Source organism: Mesoplodon mirus, assembly GCF_964341445.2.
Source record: "Mesoplodon mirus genome assembly, chromosome: 8".
In the NCBI taxonomy this organism is placed as follows: domain Eukaryota; kingdom Metazoa; phylum Chordata; class Mammalia; order Artiodactyla; family Ziphiidae; genus Mesoplodon; species Mesoplodon mirus.
Window position 1 is genome coordinate 38557035 of NC_138984.1, and position 22321 is coordinate 38579355.

A 22321-nucleotide genomic window follows, 5' to 3' on the forward strand; every position below is an offset into this window, starting at 1 on the left:
GACTCACCCTAAGGTTCAAGGCTCAGAATCACATTGGCCTGTGCTGCCAGGTTACACATCCCCACCAAGAATCTAACAGTCGGTTACCAACATCCTGCAACCTCCGCTGGCCTAAGATGGTGTCTCTTCTTGAGTCTAATTAATATACTGAATGTGCAGAAGGATATAAAAAACACTCAAACAGGCAACCTCAGGAGAAATAGAAATAATATAAGAAGCTGAAATAGTAACACTCATATCAGTTATATGTAAATATTATTACTGTATCATTATAACATTGTGGGGTTTTCTGTCTCATAATACGTTTAAGACATTCAAGAGAATCTGATATATTGAATTTGCAATTTTAATTAAATGCTTATAAGTCTTTGAATCTATAATATTTAAACATTCAGGGAAATTTAATTTCATACACTCAGATTGATCAGTTATATAAGCAGTATGTGAATCTCTAGAGAAATGCTGTTTAATTTTAAAAGAAATTTCATTAATAAATTCATAGATTAATAAATTAGACACTAAACAAGGTACAAATAAAAGTATTTTACCCCTTGCTGCAAAGCCCCTCTGACATTTAAAAAAACAACAAACAAAAAATGGTCCTTACCAACACGTAAGGAATTCCAGGGCAACGGAGGGGAGGAGTGGATGAGGGGTATCAGTAGATCTACAGGAAGTGAGAAAAGTGATGGAAAAGTGATGTGCCGTAGAGTTGATATAATTATAACCTAAGAACCTGAAGAAGGAATACAAGAAACAAGGTACTTAGTCCCACAGAACTTCCCCGGAGATTTAGCATTTGGACTCACTCCTTGGATACTGGGAGTCTAGGGAATCAGGTAAGGCCAAGTGTGGGAGTGGAAACGAGGGTGAAATTAGCTGAAGGATTACTGAGATACTGGACTCCTAGGTCTCCTCCCGTTTCCCACACCACCAGGTAACTACTGCCTACAGGTTAATTCTCTGTGGAAATTGAATAGGAATGAATCTCAGCCTGGGACACCAGAAAGAGCAGAGAGCTGGGGTAAGAGAGGGACCTAAAAGATTAAGGGAAAGCCTACATTCCAAACTGTGAGACCCTCAGTCCCTTACTAAACTTACAGAATGCCAACAGCCAGGCACTATTTCTACCCCATCTGTCCCTCTTCCTATTCCCAGCCCCATATTTCTCTAGGGCAAGAGATAGAATCCTTATGTAGGAAAACTGTGAAAAAAAGACCTCTAGATCCTGCCATTTGGGGAGTCCGCCAGTGAAAAGCCTGGCTCACCCGATCACCTTATAGTGAAACTCACCAGCCAATATGCCCCCTCTTAATTCCAGTAAACTGTATAGTACCTTGCCTTCAAATATTAACGGACAAACAAGAACCATTAGACAGTCGAGGAAGCCTTCAATGTGAGAATAGCAAAAACCAGAAGGGGCCTAAGGGAAACTTAGTATCTTAAGAAAGATGAGATCTTGTCTCCTTAAAAGAAAGCTATGAAATAAAGGAACAATTAGAAAACAAACCAAAAAAATCTTGGAAATTAAAACTATGGCAAATATAAAATTAACTGAAAGGTCTGAAAGACAGAATTGAAGAAATCTAAAAGGCAGAACAAAAACATGGAAAATAGGAGGAAAGAAGATAAAGATTTAATACAAGAAATAAAATGTCTAAATACTTAGGAATTCCTGAATCAAAGAACCAGAGAATATGGATAGGAGGAAATTATCAAGCAAAAAATTGAAGGAAATTCCCCAGGACTCAAAGAAATGAGCCGGTAACTGAAAGGATCTGTAAGTTGCCCTGCACAATTAATAAAAGACAGGGCAACACGACCGATCAGCATGCATTTCCAGACTACCCAAGTTAAAGAGTAGATTTTAAAAGCTTCTAGAGACCATAAAAAGGATGCTAAAACAAAGTACTGGTTATAAGAATGGCATCAGACTTCTCAAGAGCAGCACCGGATGCCAGAATACAATGAAGTCAGATTTTCAAATTATGGGGGATGGGAGGGATTATTTTTAATATGGCGTTCTATACTCAATCAAGTGTGAATATAAAACAATGACATCTTCAGATACTCAGGGATTCTAAAAATTTAGCTCCCATTCGCCCTTTCTTAGGAAGCCACTAGAGGACTTCCTCAGCATTTTGAGAGTTGAAAAAAAAGGAAGTCAAAAGATCCAGGAAATAGGAACCCCAAGAGGAGAGAGGTGAAGGGAAATCCTAGGATGATTAGGGAATTACACTTGCACAACAGCAGCAGCGTGGAGAGCAACCAGTTCAGATTGGAGCAGGATGAAAGGGTGGCTGCAAGTAACTGAACACCTAACTCTAAGTGACTTAGACACTCGAGGTCTGTTATCTCACGTAACCAGAAGTGCTCACTACAAGGTTGGTTCATTCAACCCTTGATGTTAGGGTTCTGAATTGGCTTTTCTGGAATCATCGCCTCTTCCCTTTTTGTGAAAAGATGGCAGATGTAGCTGCAAACTTCACATCCTCACGCAACCAGGCAAAAACCAAGGAAGAGAAGTTTCTCTTCCAAGTTTCTTTCCACAGAGATAAAAATCTTATCTAGCAAGTCCTATCCCATCAGTCTTCCCCTCAGATTTCACTGACCAGATGCCAATTCAAGAAGTTTATAAAGGGCTTCCCTGGTGGCGCAGTGGTTGGGAGTCCGCCTGCCGATGCAGGGGACACGGGCTCGAGTCCCCGGTCCGGGAAGATCCCACATGCCGCGGAGCGGCTGGGCCCGTGAGCCATGGCCGCTGAGCCTGCGCGTCCGGAGCCTGTGCTCCGCAACGGGAGAGGCCACAACAGTGAGAGGCCCGTGTACCGAAAAAAAATTAAAAAAAAAGAAGAAAAAAAAAAAAAAAGTTTATAAAGATGGTGTTGTTTTCCCTCTTATGGAAAGCACAGATGCCAAATTTTAAGTCCACAGGTCACAGACTTCAGAGCAAACACAAGAGCATGCATATTTGAGCCAGAATGCACGGGTTTGTCTCTACCACTTACCAAGACTTGTGTTCTGACAATACTTGGGGAACCTCATGGGTCAAAGAGATGGCTACATCAAGGCAATTTTTGGGTATTCCTGGGTTCCCTTACCAAAATACCATGTACATACTATCATAATACCAGTCCAGTTACACCCAACCACTAAGCTAGATTCTAAACCTAAGTCTATTAATGGCACTTTAAGAATAGTGGTAAAGTACAGGTTCTTATTTCCATTAAAAGTGTAGTAAGGACTTCCCTGGTGGCGCGGTGGTTAAGAATCCGCCTGCCAATGCAGGGGACACGGGTTCAAGCCCTGGTCTGGGAGGATCCCACATGCCGCGGAGCAGCTAAGCCCGTGAGCCACAACTACTGAGCCTGTGCTCTGGAGCCCGTGAGCCACAACTGCTGAAGTCCGCGCACCTAGAGCCTGTGCTCCACAACGGGAGAGGCCACCACAATGAGAAGCCCATGCACGGCAAGGACGAGTAGCCCCCGCTCGCCACAACTAGAGAAAACCTGCACGCAGCAACAAAGGCCAAATACAGCCAAAAATAAATAAATAAATTTAAATGTAGTAATACTGTACAGGGAAAAAGAGAAAATATATGGGGTCTTATCTTTGACACTTTAAAAAAAACTTTTTTAAAAGGTGCATAATTTTTTTTTTCTTTTTTTGGCTGTGCCGCTCAGCACGCGGGATCTTAGTTCCCTGACCGAGGACCAAACCCACGCCCCCTGCAGTGGAAGGGCGGAGTCTCAACCACTGGACTGCCAGGGAAGTCCCCAAAGGTACATAATTATATACAAACTACTTATGCTCTGGGAAGATACCTCATTTATACGCGGAAAAATACGTTACCTGTGTGAAGGCATAATCAAGCTCCATGTGAGTAGACTGTAAGAATCCTTTACCACTGTATACCCACCATGTGGCAGAGAGCAGCTACTCACAACAGATTTACTGAACAAATTGATGCAAACATGCATTCATGTAGGGAACGAACTAGTAAGTTCCCTTGCTGATCTGAGGAAACAAGGGAAGGGTAATTAATGCCAGAGGGTTGTTGGGTATGGAATGAAGGAAGGGAAGAGAATCAATATTGATTATTAAAGGAAGACTGAATTTTGCCCAGATTTTTTTCTGTGGAAGTATTTTAAGACATTTCAATAACCAAAATAACTGTACAAAAAATAAACAAATTAACTTTATTAAGTTACCACTTCAGTCCTTACATTGATTTGTTTACAAAAATATCAGTTTGAAATGCATTATTAAAAGTGAGTACACACAATAAATAGAAAATAAGGGTGCATGGTGCTGGAGACGTCTCAACCAACTTATCTTCATCTACTGCCCACTGCTGTAGACAAAATTGGACACCAACTTATTATCTTCATCTACTGCCCACTGCTGTAGACAAAATTTGACATGCAAACAGCATTTTTGAAAGAGCAGTCGAAGTACCGGGGAGAGGGCTGCAAACTATGAGAAAAGTAGCTTAAAACTCTGGACCACTCACCAAAAAAAAAAAAAAAAAAAAAAAAAAAAATCACTGTTTATCTGGAAGCTAACCTCAGTGTAACAGCAAATTATCTACTACTACCCAGAAGAACAATTTAAAAATAAGAAAAGTGCCAGGGAACCTTCGTTAACAGTATTTTTAAGTCAAAGTTTTTACTTTAAACATCTGATGATTACTCAAATATCCTAAGCCGTGAGGCAGACCCTAAGACAATAAGTTATAAATAGTCTGAATTTAATAACTTAAAAGTGATATGGTTAATATAATACACACTGCATGAGTATCTCAACCAACCTCTTTCAGGTGAGGTGATAACTAAAAGGTTTAGATTTACAGTTTCAATTTCTGTTCAGAAGAATGTCAGTATTCTAGCAATAGTGATGACATCCCATTATTGCAAATATACTAATATACATATTACTCTGAATTACACTTGATTGAATTCTATGTACACGTGGTTCCATATTCCAAGTGCAAATTTTCAATGGTACGGGTTTATAATCAAAGCTGGGTTTGACAAATGCTTTCTGACTTCTGAAAGCAAATGATGAAAGTACTTCCTAAAAGTGAATAAACTAGTTACAAGTAGATGACCATTTCCTTTTTCTCTTTACGTGTGATGAACTTCATGAAGCATTAATTCCCGAGGTATATTTGTTTCTGGACCATACAGCTTACATGCTCTTCTTTCAAAGGCAGCTACCATCTGCTTTACAACTTCATCGAAAAACAATGTGGCAAGCTGAGAGTGAAGAAGTGAGCGAAATTCAAAAGAAATCTGTAGGAAAATGTTAATAATTATTTTAGAAAGATCTTTCTTTTACTAAATCTCCACTTAGGGTAATGGTGTTCACACTGTGAAATGGGTTACTTGGCCCAGTACCTAAGGCAGAGCTCTATGGGTCTATCTAGATGAGATTTTTAACATCCCTCAGAAGAGGGAGATTTGTTTACTGCAGTAAGCACAACAACAGGCTAAACAATAAGCTTAAGTAAACAAGGCCAATGAATCTCATTTTGGGGCAAAGAGTCTGTTTTTATTAAGTTAAAGAAACCTGGGAAAAAGCTTTGCTAAATACCATGTTTATCACTTTGGCTTCTTACTAATATGCCCCTTTTCGAGCTACCTTACCTCCCAAAAGTAAATAAGGAAGGGAAATGATCCTTCTGATATGGTATTCCCATGAGAAGCAGTAGCAGAAAGATGAGATTAACCCACAAAATAGATGGCGAAGGTGGTTCAATCTTAAAGTAGACAATGATTTAGAACTTTCTTTATATCCCCTCAAGACAGAATTCAAGGCAACCCAGTTTAAGAAATAATATCTTAAGGACCTTAAATATCCATTAACTTCTGAATGTTTTAATTTTTTATTTTAAAATAATTTGATTTATAAAAAAGTTGCAAAAACAGTACTAAGATTTCTCATACACCCATCACCCAGATTCCCCTATTTCAATGTCTTATATAATCACAGTATAATTAAAACCAGGAAATTAATAGAGGGAGTTAATATTATTAGATAATAATGCTATTATCTAATCTAGAGAGGTTTCATTCAAATTTCCCCAACTGTCCCATATATGCCCACTAATTTTGTAATGAAAGCAACTTAAGAGCTGAGAATAGCATACAGTAATTTACTCAAAATTATAACCATTTCTTCTTTTTAAAAATATTTATTTATTTATTTGGTTGCTCTGGGTGTTAGCTGAGGCTCACAGGCTCGTTAGTTGTGGCACGCGAACACTTAGTTGCGTGTGTCTTATAATCTATGGACTTGTAAAAATTAGAAAATAGAGAAGGGATGACTGTTCAAGGTTTCAAGGAATAAAATAGAAAAAGAGAAAGGGTCATTAGCATTCTTTTCTTTTTTTTGGCCGCGTCGCACAGCATGAAGGATCTCAGTTCCCCAACCAGGGATCGAGCCCGTGTTCCCTGCAGTGGAAGCAGAGAGTCCTAACTACTGGACCGCTAGGGAATTCCCCTAGCATTTTTTCTTATAAAATTAGTGCAAAAAAAAAAAAAAAAAGTTAGTGCAGAAAAAGGTATTCAATACTCAGAAATTTGAGATTTTTTAAAAAATGTCTTTCAGTAATTGCTATGCACATAGGTTATTAATTATGACATCTGGGTTCTAATAAAAATGGATTACTCCTTCTTTACCAACTTCACCTCATGTTTGGAACAAATAGAGGGTTTTATGAGAGACTTACTGAAAAATCCAAAGTACAAGTTCTTGGGTAGCCAGGAAGACCTGGGCTAAAACGCCATACAGTCTCCAAATGATTGAAGAGCTTCCCATCAGTACAGGATGCCTAGAACAAAATGAAAAAAATAAAACCACAGTTAAATACCATTTGGATTGTGTTCAGAATCTACAACTGAAGATGATTTCTTTAAGAAGTAAATATTTTTATAGGTCAGACCACAGGTGACAAAAACATCTCATTGTTAGCTTGGTACTAGGAAGTGATCTCTGGCCAATGTAAGCCATTTTCCTTTCTCCTGGGATCCCCAAGATTGCCACTTGTTCTCTTCCACTGCTGTCACCCACTGTGCTACTTAGAGTTCTCCTCCCACAACAAAACAGGGAGTGACTACCTGGAAGTTTATTTCCAGCTCTGCCACTTATAAGTGATCCTGAACAAGTTAATTCCCTGTACTGTATTTCCTTAATCTGTAAAATGAGTATAATGCCTGTCTTATACCATCAGTACGAGATGGCTAAATTTAATATTTGTAAGGCATTTGGCACAGATCCCTAGAACAATTCTATAATTCTTCTTTGCAACCCAAAGATTTTCTCCTACCAATCACATTCAGTCTTTCCCTAACTCATTATTCTTTATTTCTAGAGGCCTCTATGGTTCCAGTTTTCCTTAAAGTGTGGCCCTGACCCTTGTCCCTGACCCACTGCTTTCTGACCTCTCATCTCTTCTGTGCTCATGTTTATTTTACATGTGTGTGTACACACTGAAACATAATACACAGTAATACTATGTGCAGTGCACCCTGATATTTCCCATTCTATATCATTAAAAAATGTTGGTTGAGACCCATTAAAGAGCTGCCTCCTGCAGTGTGAAAAATGGTGGCCAGAACCATAGTTACCAGTCCATTGTTAGGACAGGTTATGACCTTGAATGAAGTTCAGTTTCTTTATTTACTATCCTAAGATGCCATCTGGGCCTTGTTATACTAGTAGACAATTGACCTCAAGAATATCTATCACCTTCCCTCAGAAGCAGGCTATTTTTTAAATTCTTGTTTCAGTCTATACTCCCCTCCTCAATTAAGCCTTAAGTTTTCAGCAATTCTGGCAAATCCTGGGGCCGATAAATGATCAAGCCCCTCTACCCCCTTTCTTTTGGATAAGTTATCCCCCTCAGGAATTTAGACTGTCCCTCTCCTGAGGCTACACACTACAAAATATATTGAAAAATAAGGACCTGCATAGGTAAACTCTGTTTCCCCCAAGTAAACAGTCATTTTTTCTCCCATAGCTATAGCCTACCTAAACACAGAATATAGGATTATTTCTCTGACTATATCTGGATCTCTCTAAAGATGGTTCAGACTGGGGGCTAAAGAGCTAAAAATCCATTTGCAGTTTATTCCTCACTTCCTCTTCATCTAAACCCTTTTGAATTAATTATCAGATAGTAACATGGTAGAATCATTATAAACTGCATCCATACTAAAAAGCATTTAAAAAGATATGTTCTATTTACACATTTATAAAAAGAATATATTAATTTTTAATATGGAAACCAGTGAATGTTTTAAAACTTACTTAGACACGATAAAATAAGTCATTAAAATACTAACTACTTTAATAGCTGATATGCTAAGTCACTGGGGAGAAGTAAAAATTTTCTTCAAAGAGTCTGGCTTTATATATAGTTCAATAATGGCCATCCAATTTTTAAAACCATCAAAAGTCTATAATAAAACCTTATTTCAGTTATCCAACTTCATTTATTTACTTTTTTTGTTTTTGGCCATGCCTCACAGCTTGTGAGATCTTAGTTCCCCAACCAGGGATCAAACCCATGCCCACTGTGGTGGAAGCCTGGAGTCTTAACCACTGGACCACCAGGGAAGCCCCTGTTTATTTACTTTTATTTTTAATTCTTAAAAAACTTTTTCAGTTACCCAACTTTAAGATAATGCATTCCACCTTTCTTTACAACCACATAAGAAGCTTATAGGAAATTTAAGTGAAGGAGAAACAGCTGTTGGGAATAATCACTATAATATAGCACCTTCCTCTGACCACTTTTTCACAAAATGTGGCAGTGCTATCTACACTCGTGTCAATAATCCAGCTCAAGGACCCATGGATTTTTACTGGTATGTTTTGTTTTGTTTTTTTTATGTTGGGGGTAGGAGTTTATTAATTAATTTATTTATTTATTTTTGCTGTGTTGGGTCTTCATTTCTGTGCGAGGGCTTTCTCTAGTTGTGGCAAGCGGGGGCCACCCTTCAGTGCGGTGCGCAGCCCTCTCACTATCGCGGCCTCTCTTCTTGCGGAGCACAGGCTCCAGACGCGCAGGCTCAGTAGTTGTGGCTCCCGGGCCTAGCTCTGCGGCATGTGGGATCCTCCCAGACCAGGGCTCGAACCCATGTCTCCTGCATTAGCAGGCAGATTCTCAACCATTGCGCCACCAGGGAAGCCCCATACTGGTATGTTTTGATAGGGACAATACTGCCAAAGATCTCATTCCTAACAGAGATACTGAACACAGTAGGAAGGTTTCTGGCCACTACAGATTCAGGTAGACTAGAATCACTGACATGTTAAGTCACAGACACATTTGGGGCAGCTAACAATTCACAGAAAATGTCACATGGCTTCTGCTGCTTCCTCAGTTAATAATTTTTATTATATGTCACATATGTGTATCAGGTATTAAAATCCAGAACCTGAACCCAGGGAAAATTGAAAGCTGAACATAGAAAGTTGTGTGTTATTCTCAAATGTGTCTTTAAACAGTAAACTAGCACACTAAGTGAGACAGCTTATTTTAATGGAAAAATAGTTTTGGAATCAGACACACACAGTATGAATTTGTGTAAGGCTCTTAATTTCCCTAAGCCTCATAAAATTGAGATAGCAATGACTATCTAATACATATTATTATAATTAAAAAAATAGTTTCTTCCCTCCTTGGCAGTGTTAAAAGTTACTGAAATTATTATGAACATCTGTGGATCTACAATAACCCAAGAACACATAAACAAAGAGGCCTCATGACTCCTGTCATTGTAGTACTGGTGCTGAGGATACAGAGATGAAAAAGAGAATCTCCCATTCCCTCAAGTAGCTCGATTTTGTCAAGCAGAAATCCAAATGAAGAAAGAAATTATACTACAGAGTGATAAGAGAAATAAATAAAGCACGTGCAAAGCCCAGAGGAATCCCCGAAGTAGAACTAATCATCTATATGAAAGGAAAGGGAGAAAGCAGGTTGAAATTTGAAGGATTAACAGGCAAGGAATTTTCATTATAGGTAAAAGAGGGAACAATATGCAAAGGCACAGGGCTGTGGAATAAGCACTATATGGTTCATTCATGGAAGCCAGGGAAGGGAAGAAAGCCAGGAGAAAATGAGACTTTTTTAGAGTTCTTTTAGTTAGATGCAGGATATGTTAAGATCTAAGTTATGAGAGTCTGAATGGTAAGAGACTGAGGTCAGGGGACTCAATTTTAAGATTACAGAGATATTTGCTGCTGTCAGACAGACTAGAATCTTGGCTGTGTAACCTTATCTAACTCTTCTAGGCCTTAGTGTACTCAACTATAAGATGGAGAATAAAATTTGCATCTCAAAGGGCTGTTGTGAAGAGTAATTAAAGTAAAGCACTATAAAGAGCTCAATATGTTAACTATTTTAAGTGTGGTATAGTAGGTGAAAACTCCAGAACTATGAGGCAAACAGGTGAAAACAGTCGTAATAACGACAGAGTCCCACAGTGGGGCAGTCTTTTAAGTGGAGTTAAGTTTTGAGATTGCGACTAGGGTGGACTCCAAGGTCTTAGCTTCACTGGACAGTATACTCTTTCTGGTATGAGAGTTGCACCTCCTCAGTGCCTGACAAAGAGGTGACGAAGGCATTTAGCTCTGGCCAATTACCAAGAAACGATACCACCACTAAATCCTGTGAGCACAAAACAATTCAGCTTTGAAAGTCTTTGGTCATCACACTCTAGAAATTCAAAAGAAATGGGCATTACTCTGCGGAATTCTGCCTTTTTGTGTGTTGAAGTCTGGGTACCTTTTCTAAATGTGTACCCTCCTCTGAGAAGAGTAAGATGATTAATATATGCATGCAACAACACTTGGCATTTCAGTACCTGGTACATGGCAGGATGACTTCAATAATGTTTATGTTCTCCACATTTATATCTTTTCTACCTTTCTGCATCCTCTCACCACTTTCCCTTCCTTAACTTAAGAAAAAGTAGTGCAAGTATTAAAACATTTCTCATTTGTGTGGCCAAATCTTTCCTGTGGGTCAACAGTCCTCAACAGAAGGACAAAAGAAAAAGCTTCTCATTTCCATGTTCTAGTTAAATTTCTACTTGGAAAGAATAATGCTAATATTGTGTAAAATAATATGATTTAAGAGATATAATAAATAGTTTGTTTTTTCCCTCCTATTAGTTTAGGGAAGTCTTCTTAATGCTATTATACTTTAACCCATTTAACATAATCAATATTTGAGGAATATTTAAAAACAACAAAAAACAAAACCATTACCTTTACCAAATGTGGTTTCACCAAGGTTACCACTGATGTATAGCGCTCCAATACAGGTGGAAACCCAATTTCTAATCGTGTTTTGCAGTATCCAGATCTCCTTGATATTACATCTGATTTTTTGCACCAAGGAACAAAATGCTTGTAATCCTCCATTCCTGATACTACATCATACATTTCCTGCATAGAATATCTTTTTTTTAAAAAAAAGGAGAGGTGTTAACTGCATCTATTTATATGGTATATGTACACTTTAAATTGAATATGAATAAGGTTTACTATGTATGAGGCAATAAATCACTTGGCACACATATAGAACCACACTCTGGGATGAATGTCTTCAAAACACAGAAAATAAAAGGATAAAAGGGAGCTAAACATATGTCTTACAATGGGGCAGACCACAGGTTGAATCTGGCTTGCAAATATGGTTTTTAAAATTTTAATTAGTGACCAGCATTTAAAAACTGAGACTTTGAGAGGAAAAAAACTAGAAGCAACCTAAATGTTTATTTGGTTGATAAATATTAATAATTGCTTAATAATAAATGGTTGATGAATTATGGTACACTCATACTGTGGAACTCTATCAGTTATCTAAAGGGATTAAGATCAGATGTACAGTTGACCCTTGAAAAACAGGTTTGAACTGTGTGGGTCCACTTATACATGAAGTTTTTTCAGTAAATTTAGTACCTGTATTTTCATTTTACAGATCTTTAAATTAAATGTGAGGGAAAGTTTGTGTTCAATTAGAGATCACAATATGTGGAATCAAAACAACTAGGGTTTGAGTCTTGATTTTATCCAAACTGTTTCATCAGCTTCCTGCCTTTGGGTGAGTCATTTAACAATTCCTCATTTGGAGACAGAAATAGCAGTATGCAGATTTTTTTTACTGTGTGGGGGTCTGCACCCCCTAAACACCCCACTTTTCAAGGGTCTACCGTATACTTTAGAGCAAAGAGGTTTACAATATATTGCTACATGAAAAAAGGCACACTAAAGCAGACGGGATATATACGATTCTATTATCTATTTGAGAAATATTATAAGTGTATACTATATTTCCTCAATTTTAAACATTCGGGATTTTTTTCCTGAAAATAATTATGTTAATAGACTGTCTGTAATGAAAATACATTGAAAAAGTCCTAGAAGGATACAGATTAAACAATTACCAGTTGTTAATTCAGGAAAAAGAAGTAGGAGTAAAAATAGACTAAGCCTTTTAGTATACTTATTTCTAAATTGTTAAGTTTTTATACAAGTATGTGAGGATTTTGTAATTAAGAAAAACATCCATTCTATAACAAAAAAAGGAAACCTCTCATTCTTTTTATGAGCTAGCATAACATCCTGCGAACCCAAGCCTCACAAAAAACATAAAAAACAAAATCTATAAATCCACATCACCTGTGAGTATGGAGGCAAAACTTCTAAGTATCAGCAAATACAATAGAGCAATATATTTTTTAAAAAATACAACAGTCAAATGCAACTCATTTAAGGATGTTTGGATGGTTTAATACTAAGAATTATATTATTATAACCATATTAATTAGTCAAAACAAAAACATTATATGATTCCCTCCATAGATAAATACCAGAAGCATTCCTATTAGAGTTAGAAATAAGACAAAGGTGCTGCATATCGTCATTGTTATTTGACATTTTTCTGAAACTATGTCAAAATAATTAAATCAGAGCATGAAATATGAGGCACATGTGTGGAAAAGAATTAGGCAAAATTATAAATTGGCAGGTGATATGACTATCAAATCAGAAGCTAATCAATTCAGAATTCAGTTATGTAGCCTGTTGAGAAATATATAAAAATTAATATTGTTCCTATACTAACAAGTAGAAAACAGTAGCATAGAAATGCAAAATACATAGAAATAAATACAACAAAAAACCATCAGGGTTTAAATGAAAAACCAAACAACAAAAACATTGTGGATACAAGTAAAAGACAACTGAATGAGAACCAGACACATATAATTCTTGGTTATAAAGACTCACACTGTTAAAACATAATTCACCTCAAAATGATATAGTAAACAACCACATTCTAAAGTTTAAAAGGGTATTTTTGGAATATGAGAGAATGAGTGTTTATACATATTTAATCTTTATGATCATGAAATGAGGCCCACAGCAGAGGGAGGGAAGTAAACCTACCCTCCCCATGTTCTCAGACACTTGGAAATAAATGCCAAAATAAGTCCCATGAAGAAGTATGAAACCTGGTAGCCTGGAAGCTAATTGTCATAAAAGTAGTCTGCACTGACTAAGAAAGCAGTATAGCATAGCAGTCAAGGGGATGGACTTTGTAGTCCGAAAGTACTGTGTTCAAATATCAACTCTAAAACACAGTAAGTCATGTGACCCTGGCTAGGCCGCTTAACCTCTGAACTTCATTTTCTTCAACCATAATTGAAAAATACCTCTACAGGTTCTTTTTTTTAAAAAAAATTTATTTATTTCGCTGTCCAATCTTCATTGCAGCATGCAGGATCTTTCACTGCGGTGCTCCCTTGTGGCGTGTGGGCTTCTCTCTACTTGTGGCATATGGGTTTTCTCTTCTCTAGTTGTGGCGCGGGGTCCAGAGCGTGTGGGCTCTGTAGTTTGTGGTTGAGGCGCGCGAGCTCAGTAGTTGTAGTGGCAGGCTTAGTTGCCCCGCCACATGTGGGATCTTAGTTCCCTGACCAGGGATCGAACCCGCATCCCCTACATTGGAAGGTGGATTATTTACCACTGGACCACAAGGGAAGTCCCTACAGGGTTCTTTTAAGGGTTAAGTGAAATAGTTTTAGCATAATGCACAATGGCACATAGGCACTTAATAAATGGTAGCTATTATGTGTTTATGTCAAATATGGGGGAAGACGAAGATCATTAGATAAGACCAATTTGTAATAAAAAGAATTTTAACATGAGAAAGAATAAGGAAGCAAGAAAGAATAAGTAAATATGGTGGGAAAAATAAGCTTAGGAGTCATGACACAACATAATCTCTCTGAGCTTCAGTTTCCTCATCTCTGAAGTGGGAATAATACCTAGTTCACATGGCTATTGTGAGAATTAAATGAAACAATAAATATAGAGCCCCCAGCAGTGCCTGTCAAATGGCAAGTACACAGTAAAAGGAAAATGTTATATTTCTGATTCAAAAGGAAAGCAGACCAATTCACTATTTGAATTCTCATCCTTTTGTTGCCATGTCTCTTTTCAACAGATACCAGCTGATGCAAAGATGTCTACCTATCCAAGTATTTACACTTGCTTTATGTGGCATTATTGCTGGCCACCTGGAGGCCACAATTACACAGCTGTAACGTGACTAGTTCTTGCCAATAATATCTGAGAGTAAGCACTGGGTGTCACTTCCAGACCAATATGAGTAAGAACCAGGTGTATCTTTTTAAGAGACTGAAGACTAAGGAATTACAAAAGTCACAAGTTGGATGGAGCCTGGCTTCCTGAATCACTACTCGAGGATTGCTGCCCATGGATTGGGAATACCCAGTTCAACTTTACATGAGAAAGGAATAAACTTCTGGGTTTTACCTGTATGGTTGCTAGCATTACCTTAACTAATACAGTGACTATCCAGTAATAATGGTATATTATGTGACAAAAGTTATGAGTATGCCCGAAGTTCTTTACTGCAGAAAAATTAGAAGGAAAAAAGCAACCAAATAAAATGAATGAAAAGTACTTTTAGAAGAATTCATGTAATATTTAATGGCCTGTTGGGAATTAAGACCCCCTTGTAGAAATTCCCATAGGAAGGACTGCTTGATTTCTGGTTTAGCAGATCTGCAGACTCTCTATACTCTGCTGTATATACCCCTAGATGAGGGGCCAAACCTGGCCTGCTGCATGGCTCTGTAAATAAAATTTTATTAGAACACAGTCACGCTCATTTATTACATATTGTCTATGGCTACTTTTGGGCTACAGTGACAGAGTTGAGTAGTTGCAACAGAGACAGTATGGTTCACAAACCTATTTACTAACTGGCCCTTTACAGAAAAGCTTGCCAACCTCTGCTCTAGATGGTAGGGGCCTCTTAGCATGTTTATATGTACTTACCTAGGTATGTGTGTATGTGAGGGAGCTATACAGACATATCTGGCTCAACATATCAGTAATGTTGCCACTATAAAAAAGAACAGTGTACAAAAAATGCAGGTCATAAACAGTTTAATTATTTCCTTTAAATGTCAAGATTTAAATCTATCCTATAAAGTTACCACATGACTACATTCAACAAATATTTATAAAACAGCAAGGGCTAGAAAATTAGAGCTTAGTCTGTAAGAAGAGAATCCAGAAAAAAAGAGGCATGATGTTCTATAGAAAATTGTGAACATGCTCTTTTAGTACAACTATTATTTTATACAAACCCTATAATTCTCCTCTCTGAATATTCTTTTCTTTTGTTTATTAATGGTGCAGCAATTCTGAAGAAAGTTCTTGCATATATCTCCTTAGGCAAAACTGAGGTATGTAGTGGAAGAGTTCTGCTCATCAGTATACCACAGGAAGCTAAATATCTAAAAAGACAAAAATAACCTGATTGAGTAACATTGACAATTAAGAGAAAACACAAACTATAGAGATTGTAAAATAAAAATCATACTTTAGAAGGCTGTGCAACCTTAGAATATTCCTGAAAAAATACACACACACACACACACACACACACAAATAAGCTTCTAAAGCACCATAAAGAAACTAAACAGGGACTTCCCTGGTGGCGCAGTGGTTAAGAATCTGCCTGCCATATATATGGAATCTAAAAAAAAAAAAAAAGGTTCTGAAGAACCTAGGGGCAGGACAGGAATAAAGACGCAGTAGAGAATGGACTTGAGGACACGGGGAGGGGGAAGGGTAAGCTGGGTCGAAGTGAGAGAGTGGCACGGACATATATACAGTACCAAACGTAAAATAGCTAGCTAGTGGGAAGCAGCCGCGTAGCACAGGGAGATCAGCTCAGTGCTTTGTGACCAGCTAGAAGGGTGGGATAGGGAAGGTGGGAGGGAGGGAGATGCAAGAGGGAGGGGATATGGGGACATATGTATACGTATAGCTGATTCACTTTGTTATACAGCAGAAACTAACACACCATTGTAAAGCAATTATACTCCAATAAAGATGTTAAAAAAAAAAATCTGCCTGCCAATGCAGGGGACAAGTTATTTTTTAAAAGTGTAATGGAGTGGCCTGGTGAAATCTCATGTTATCATATATGAAATTTGATTTATATAATATATGATTTACATATAAATAAAATTTCTTTAAGGACACTGAGACCCTACAGTTTGGCTGGAAGATAAAATCAAGTTAAAGAATGACTGAAGAAATTGGCGATATTCAACCAGAAGATAAGAGGTGATACTTGAGACTATGGCTCCAAAAATACAAGAAAAAACTTTTGAACAATTAAAGCTGTTTATAAAAATTGGGTAGACTTATTCCAAAGGTAATGAAAGAAAGGTCAATGAAAATAGTTAAGCTAAATGCTTTATGACTATGGAAAAGAATCAAGCATATAAACTGTATGAATGAACTTAAGTCTCTTTTAAGATAGATTCATCTCCTAGAGAGAATAAGGGTGTCATGTGTCCCTAAAAATCTTTAAAAATATGATGTTATGTGAATTTTAAAGGCAGTGATAATATTTAAAAGCCTACTGTAATTTTTTTGAGTAAAGCTATAGAGTTTGCTTTAAAGTGGAATTATGCCGATAAAAGTGACTGACAGTTATTCTGCTGAATGAAGCAGAACAGTGGAAATAAAATAATTAGGCAGGGACTTCCCTGGTGGCGCAGTAGTTAAGAATCCCCCTGCCGGGCTTCCCTGGTGGCGCAGTGGTTGACAGTCCGCCTGCCGATGCAGGGGACACGGGTTCATGCCCTGGTCCGGGAAGATCCCACATGCCGCGGAGCGGCTAGGCCCGTGAGCCATGGCCACTGAGCCTGTGCGTCTGGAGCCTGTGCGTCTGGAGCCTGTGCCCCGCAACGGGAGAGGCCACAACAGTGAGAGGCCCGCGTACCGCAAAAAAAAAAAAAAAAAAAAAAAAAAAAATCCCCCTGCCAATGCAAGGGACACGGGTTCGAGACCTGGTCCGGGAAGATCCCACATGCCGTGGAGCAGCTAAGTCTGTGCGCCACAACTACTGAGCCTGCGCTCTACAGCCCGACTGACACAACTACTGAGCCCACGTGCCACAATTACTGAAGTCCGTGCGCCTAGAGCCCGTGCTCCACAAGAGAAGCCACCACAAGGAGAAGCCCACACACCACAACGAAGAGTAGCCCCCGCTCGCTGCAACTAGAGAAAGCCCGCGCGCAGCACTAAAGACCCAACACAGCCAAAAATAAATAAATTAAAAATAATAATAATAATAATTAGGCAGTTAATTTAGCTTCCCCCTTAAAAAAAAAGACACAAAATATAATTTCGAATCTCTGGTAGCCACACAGATTATAAAAACCAAGCTTGGTGTTCAAAATGCCTAATTACCCGTTTCCCTTCTAAGACATTCTTTAGATGTCTTTAACTGTTTTAACAGTTTTATCTATTCTTTTCACTTTTCGTACAGATACCTTCTTATCTATTATTGGAAGCCAATTACGTGGCAGATACTATGCACAATTATTAACAATTTTCTGATAAACAAGACCAGAAAAAGCAGCATCTGAGATAAACCTTTATTTAAAAAAAAAATAATAAGACCCTTGCTTCTGAAGAGGTGAACTGGGTGTTTTGGAAACTTACTTTTCACTGTATATGGTTTTGAATTTTGTACCAGGTTCATGTAATACGGTTCCTCTATCCCCCGAAAAAGCACACAATCTGGTTACAATCATAAGGGAAATGCCTGTGTTTAAAGCAAGTTAACAGGCGTTTTCTGATCGGTCTGCATACTATGGTTACAATGCCCTGGACTGCCCATCTATTTTCACATATTATCAAGAACAATATGTCTTCAACTGCAATACAAGAACCATACAATCGTATATATGGTTAAACCATGAAATGAAAACTGGACCAGATGAAGGAGTTTTTTGGTCACTAATCTTCCAATACTACATCCCAAATACTCTACTACAATAAAGGCCAGAATCTACGTTAATGCTTCAGCCTTGCAATGAACTCGTAAACTCTCTCCCTCTTCATTATCATAAACAGTAAATATTTTATCCTGGAATTTAAGCCTTAATTTGATCACTAAAGCAATTTTTAGTTTTGTTTATTTGCAAGCCAGCATTTTATAAGAATAATACAAGCAGATCTAAAGCATGATACAGTATGTTCTGCTTAAAACTTTTTCAACCAATAAATGTCTAAAAGGATTTGGAGTTGGTTGGGTTGTTGGTATTTAAAAAAATTCTTCACTGAATCTAAATGTCCTGGAGCTCAACCAGATTTGTGCTTTCTCCCTCCACCCCGTAGTTTACAACTGAATTAATTTTAAACGTTAACTTTAATTTTCGAGTATAATTTATTAAAATGGCATTAATAAAAGGAAACTAAGTGGTAGAAGTATGGAATCTTTCGTGTCTCCACCTCCATCACCTACCGAAAAAGAATCAACCAGGAAAATCGAAGGCAGACTCTGGTTCAAGGTTACAGGACTTCTAAGTTACAATGGCATGGAAAACAATCCAAGTCCCCGGCTTCGGTTTAGTTTAGCAAGCACCAAAGGGCGGGGGCAAAGACCGCTACCAGAAACTGGGAAAGCACGTCTGGCCATCGGATACGCTGGGGGAACAAAGGGGGCCTTACTGCCAGGCCACAAACTCCCACATGCCCATCAACCCGCAACTCCTGCGCCGCAAAGTTATGACTTTCCGAGAGCAGCAGCCGTAGGCCAAGGGGAGGAGGCCGGAAGAGCCCAAAAGCACTCCCGCCGAGTTGCTTTATCAGCTGCTTCCAAGTCGCTTAGCGGATGATTCACCGCCTCTCGCGAGGGCAGCGAATCACAAACACAAGACGGGGAGCCCGGGACAGGCCGGCGAGCCTCCGGCCAAGGGGGTGGGTGGAAACGCGCGGCCCTGAGAAGGCAGGAGACCCTTTCTCTCCAGAGACGCGGAAACACATCCGGTCCGCCTGCCCCACCCCAAATGCCCCCAGTCCCCTTGCTCAGCAGCCCTGGGCTGAAAACTGCCCTCGCCGCTGCGCCCCAGTTGTTCATTACCTGACGTTCCGCGCAGGCCCCTGCGCAGGAGCCGGGGCTCCGGCCGCTGCCGCCGACTTCGGACAGCATCGCGAGACCACCTTTTTCAGGGCCCTCTGACCGGTCCGAGCTGCCATTATCATCTGACTAAAACCGGTCGCCAGTAAGCCGGGACCAGGCCCACGGCACCGCCCTCCTCCGGCGGCCCGGGCCACCCGGCGCCGCCGCCACCCAGCCAATCGGCGGGCTCCCTGAGCGGTCAGACACGCCCCTTCTTCTTCCCCGATTGCGCCAAGCTGACGCACGCTCCCACTACCGCAGGGCCGACTGTAAATGCGTTCGTCATCCTGCCGGCCAATCAAAGGGAGCGCAGGGCCGCCTAGACGCACCCCTCTCCGCCGGCGGGTCTCCAGTTCCCGCCGCGCCCTCTGGCCCCTTACGTAAGAACCACCGTGACCTCTCACCTCACCTCCCGCGCTGGAACTCTTCCCCGGATTCGCCAACTGCCGCGGTTCTCTTGGGTGCAGCTTCCGGTCGCGAGACCTGCCACGTGATGCCAGCCCAGGGGCGGGGGGAAGCCCGAGGTTCTGGCTGTTGACTGTGTAACTGTCCAAACCGGTGAGTGCTGGGCCGGACCCGCCATTCTTGCCGGCTGCGAAGTCTGGCCGTCAGTCTTGCTGTTAATGACTGTCTAATACAGTACCTGACGTGCTTACGCTGTGAGGTTGTTGTGAGGGCACTATATGGTCACGGCCTTAGGGAAGAGACTCGGTTCTATTTGCCTTTTTCCTGTGTGGCCAACATTTTAATTGGTGCCCGTGCATAGTTTGGGTTTCCCTTCTTCCATACAAACCAGACTTTGCTTCGATTTACCCATTTCAGGAATCATTCATCAAATCTTGACATTTTTTCCCCTTTGTTTGTTCCCAGGTACTTATTTAATCATTATATGTCATAGTTTCTTGTAAACCGTAAAGTGAGAATAGCCATACTACTTACTGCATTCTGCTGCTTAAATGTAGTCAACAAATACTTATGGAGCACTCACTGTTCGCTGTTTTAAGTGCTGGATAAGTGACCAAAAGTCTTTACTATCATAGAGCTTATATTCTAGAGTGGGGGAAATCAATATATTAAATCAATTAATATAATACAATGTCAGATAATCATATGCTGTAGAAAAAAAGTAAAGCAGGGAAAGGAGATGGAGAGGGGTAAGGTGGGGTGCTGTTTTATATAAGGTGGTCAGGTGGGCCTCTGAGGAAGTAATAATGAACAGAGGCCTAAGTGCAATGAGGAGGTGAACGATATGACTGTTTGAGGGGGAAAGTATCTTCAGGTGGAGGGAACAGCAAGTGCAAAGGCCCCAGACAGAAACATTCTTGCCATGTTTTATGAGGAGCAAGGGCTTCGGATCACAGTGAGTGAGGAGAGTGGAAGGAAATGAGATCAGAGGTAGTGAGGGGTTTTTCATAGTACTTGGGAGGCCATGGTACCAACTTTGGATTTTACTCTATGTGTGAAGGGAAGTCATTTGAGGTGACTTGATCTGATTTACATTTACATAAATATTCCAGCTTCTGTGTGTATGTATGATCATTATTTTCTACTCTTGCTTTGTTCATTGCAGTCATCCCTTACTAGATGCTTTGTGGAGTGAGTTGAAATCACCAGCTACAAAGAACGTCAAGGACTTTCCTTTTTTTAAAAAATAAATTTATGTAGTTATTTATTTATTTATTTTTGGCTGCCTTGGGTCTTCGTTGCTGCGCGCAGGCTTTCTCTAGTTGCAGAGAGCAGAGGCTACTCTCTGTTGTGGTGCGCGGGCTTGTTGCAGAGCACAGGCTCTAGGCGGGTGGGCTTCAGTAGTTGTGGCGCACGGGCTTAGTTGCTCCATGGCATGTGGGATCCTCCCGGACCAGGGCTTGAACCCGTGTCCCCTGCATTGGTAGGCAGATTCTTAACCACTGCACCACCAGGGAAACCCTGTAAAGCACTTTTCAATACAACACAGGATGTACTTGTTGATTGAGGTCGTTCTGTAGCTGCATCCAGACAATTCTATATCAGATTACCTTCAAATACACAATCCCTGCTTTTCTTGCCTTAAAGCTTAAATATTACCAGTAATATCTTCCTTTAAAACACATTTTTACCGTATTACTCCCCCACTCAGCATCACAGTGGTTACAAGTTGCCTACAAAATATAGGCATTACACTGCCACATCCTACGAAGTTCTGTTTCAAACTATTGGTATTGTTAACTAGAAAGCCTGTTAAACATATTTTTCAATACAATACATGATGTACTTGTGAACTTAATAGAAGGCCTTCTTTTATTAAATTTACCAAACATTTTCTTATTGAACTCTTCTGAGACATAAGAAAATATCTACTGAATTGGGTCACCCAATTGAATAGTTCCCCCCCCCACTAAGAGAAATTTTTTTAAGGCTGATAAAGGCATCTTTGCAGTAGATGACAATGTATGGTACTCACTGGACTTCTCAGCAAAGAGTAATATGTCAGAAGCTTAAAAGTGATAAGAAATTCTGGTTCAGTTTTAGTAGATGACAGTGCTTCCATAAATTGTGGGCTAAAAATTTGTTCATACAATAGGAAAAGATTGGTAGTAAATTAAAATTCAGCAGAGACCTGTGGGAAGCAGTACCTTAGAGTCCAGACCAGTTATGCTCCAAAAATATATTTGACACAATGCCACCTATTAAATATTCTTGCCAAAATAATTGAATCTGAATCTAGTCAAGCCTTTAGGTATGCCAGTTTAAACAGGGGATAGAAGAGCATGTTAAATGACACTGAGGGGATATAATCTGCCAAAT

At 39.5% G+C, this 22321-nt stretch overlaps 2 protein-coding genes across 3 annotated transcripts in view; one reads left to right on the forward strand and one right to left on the reverse strand.

The window, feature by feature from the left end:
• Positions 1 to 4170: 4170 nt before the first annotated feature.
• Positions 4171 to 20055, reverse strand: COQ10B (coenzyme Q10B). Its single transcript, XM_082630243.1, has 5 exons — positions 19499 to 20055; positions 15699 to 15848; positions 11284 to 11476; positions 6734 to 6835; positions 4171 to 5294 (listed from the first exon to the last, which is right to left on the reverse strand). Exons 1-5 carry the CDS (start codon positions 19618 to 19620, stop codon positions 5127 to 5129), a joined length of 735 nt encoding a protein of 244 aa, XP_082486369.1. The 5' UTR covers positions 19621 to 20055; the 3' UTR covers positions 4171 to 5126.
• SF3B1 (splicing factor 3b subunit 1) overlaps positions 20013 to 22321 on the forward strand; it is a 63186-nt gene continuing 60877 nt past the window's right edge. Inside the window, exon 1 of one of the 2 annotated variants that reach the window (XM_082630242.1) lies at positions 20013 to 20095. The gene's annotated coding sequence lies outside the window, so the exon portion shown is untranslated. The remainder of the gene's footprint in view (positions 20096 to 22321) is intronic. The other variant, XM_082630240.1, reaches the window with a different exon arrangement.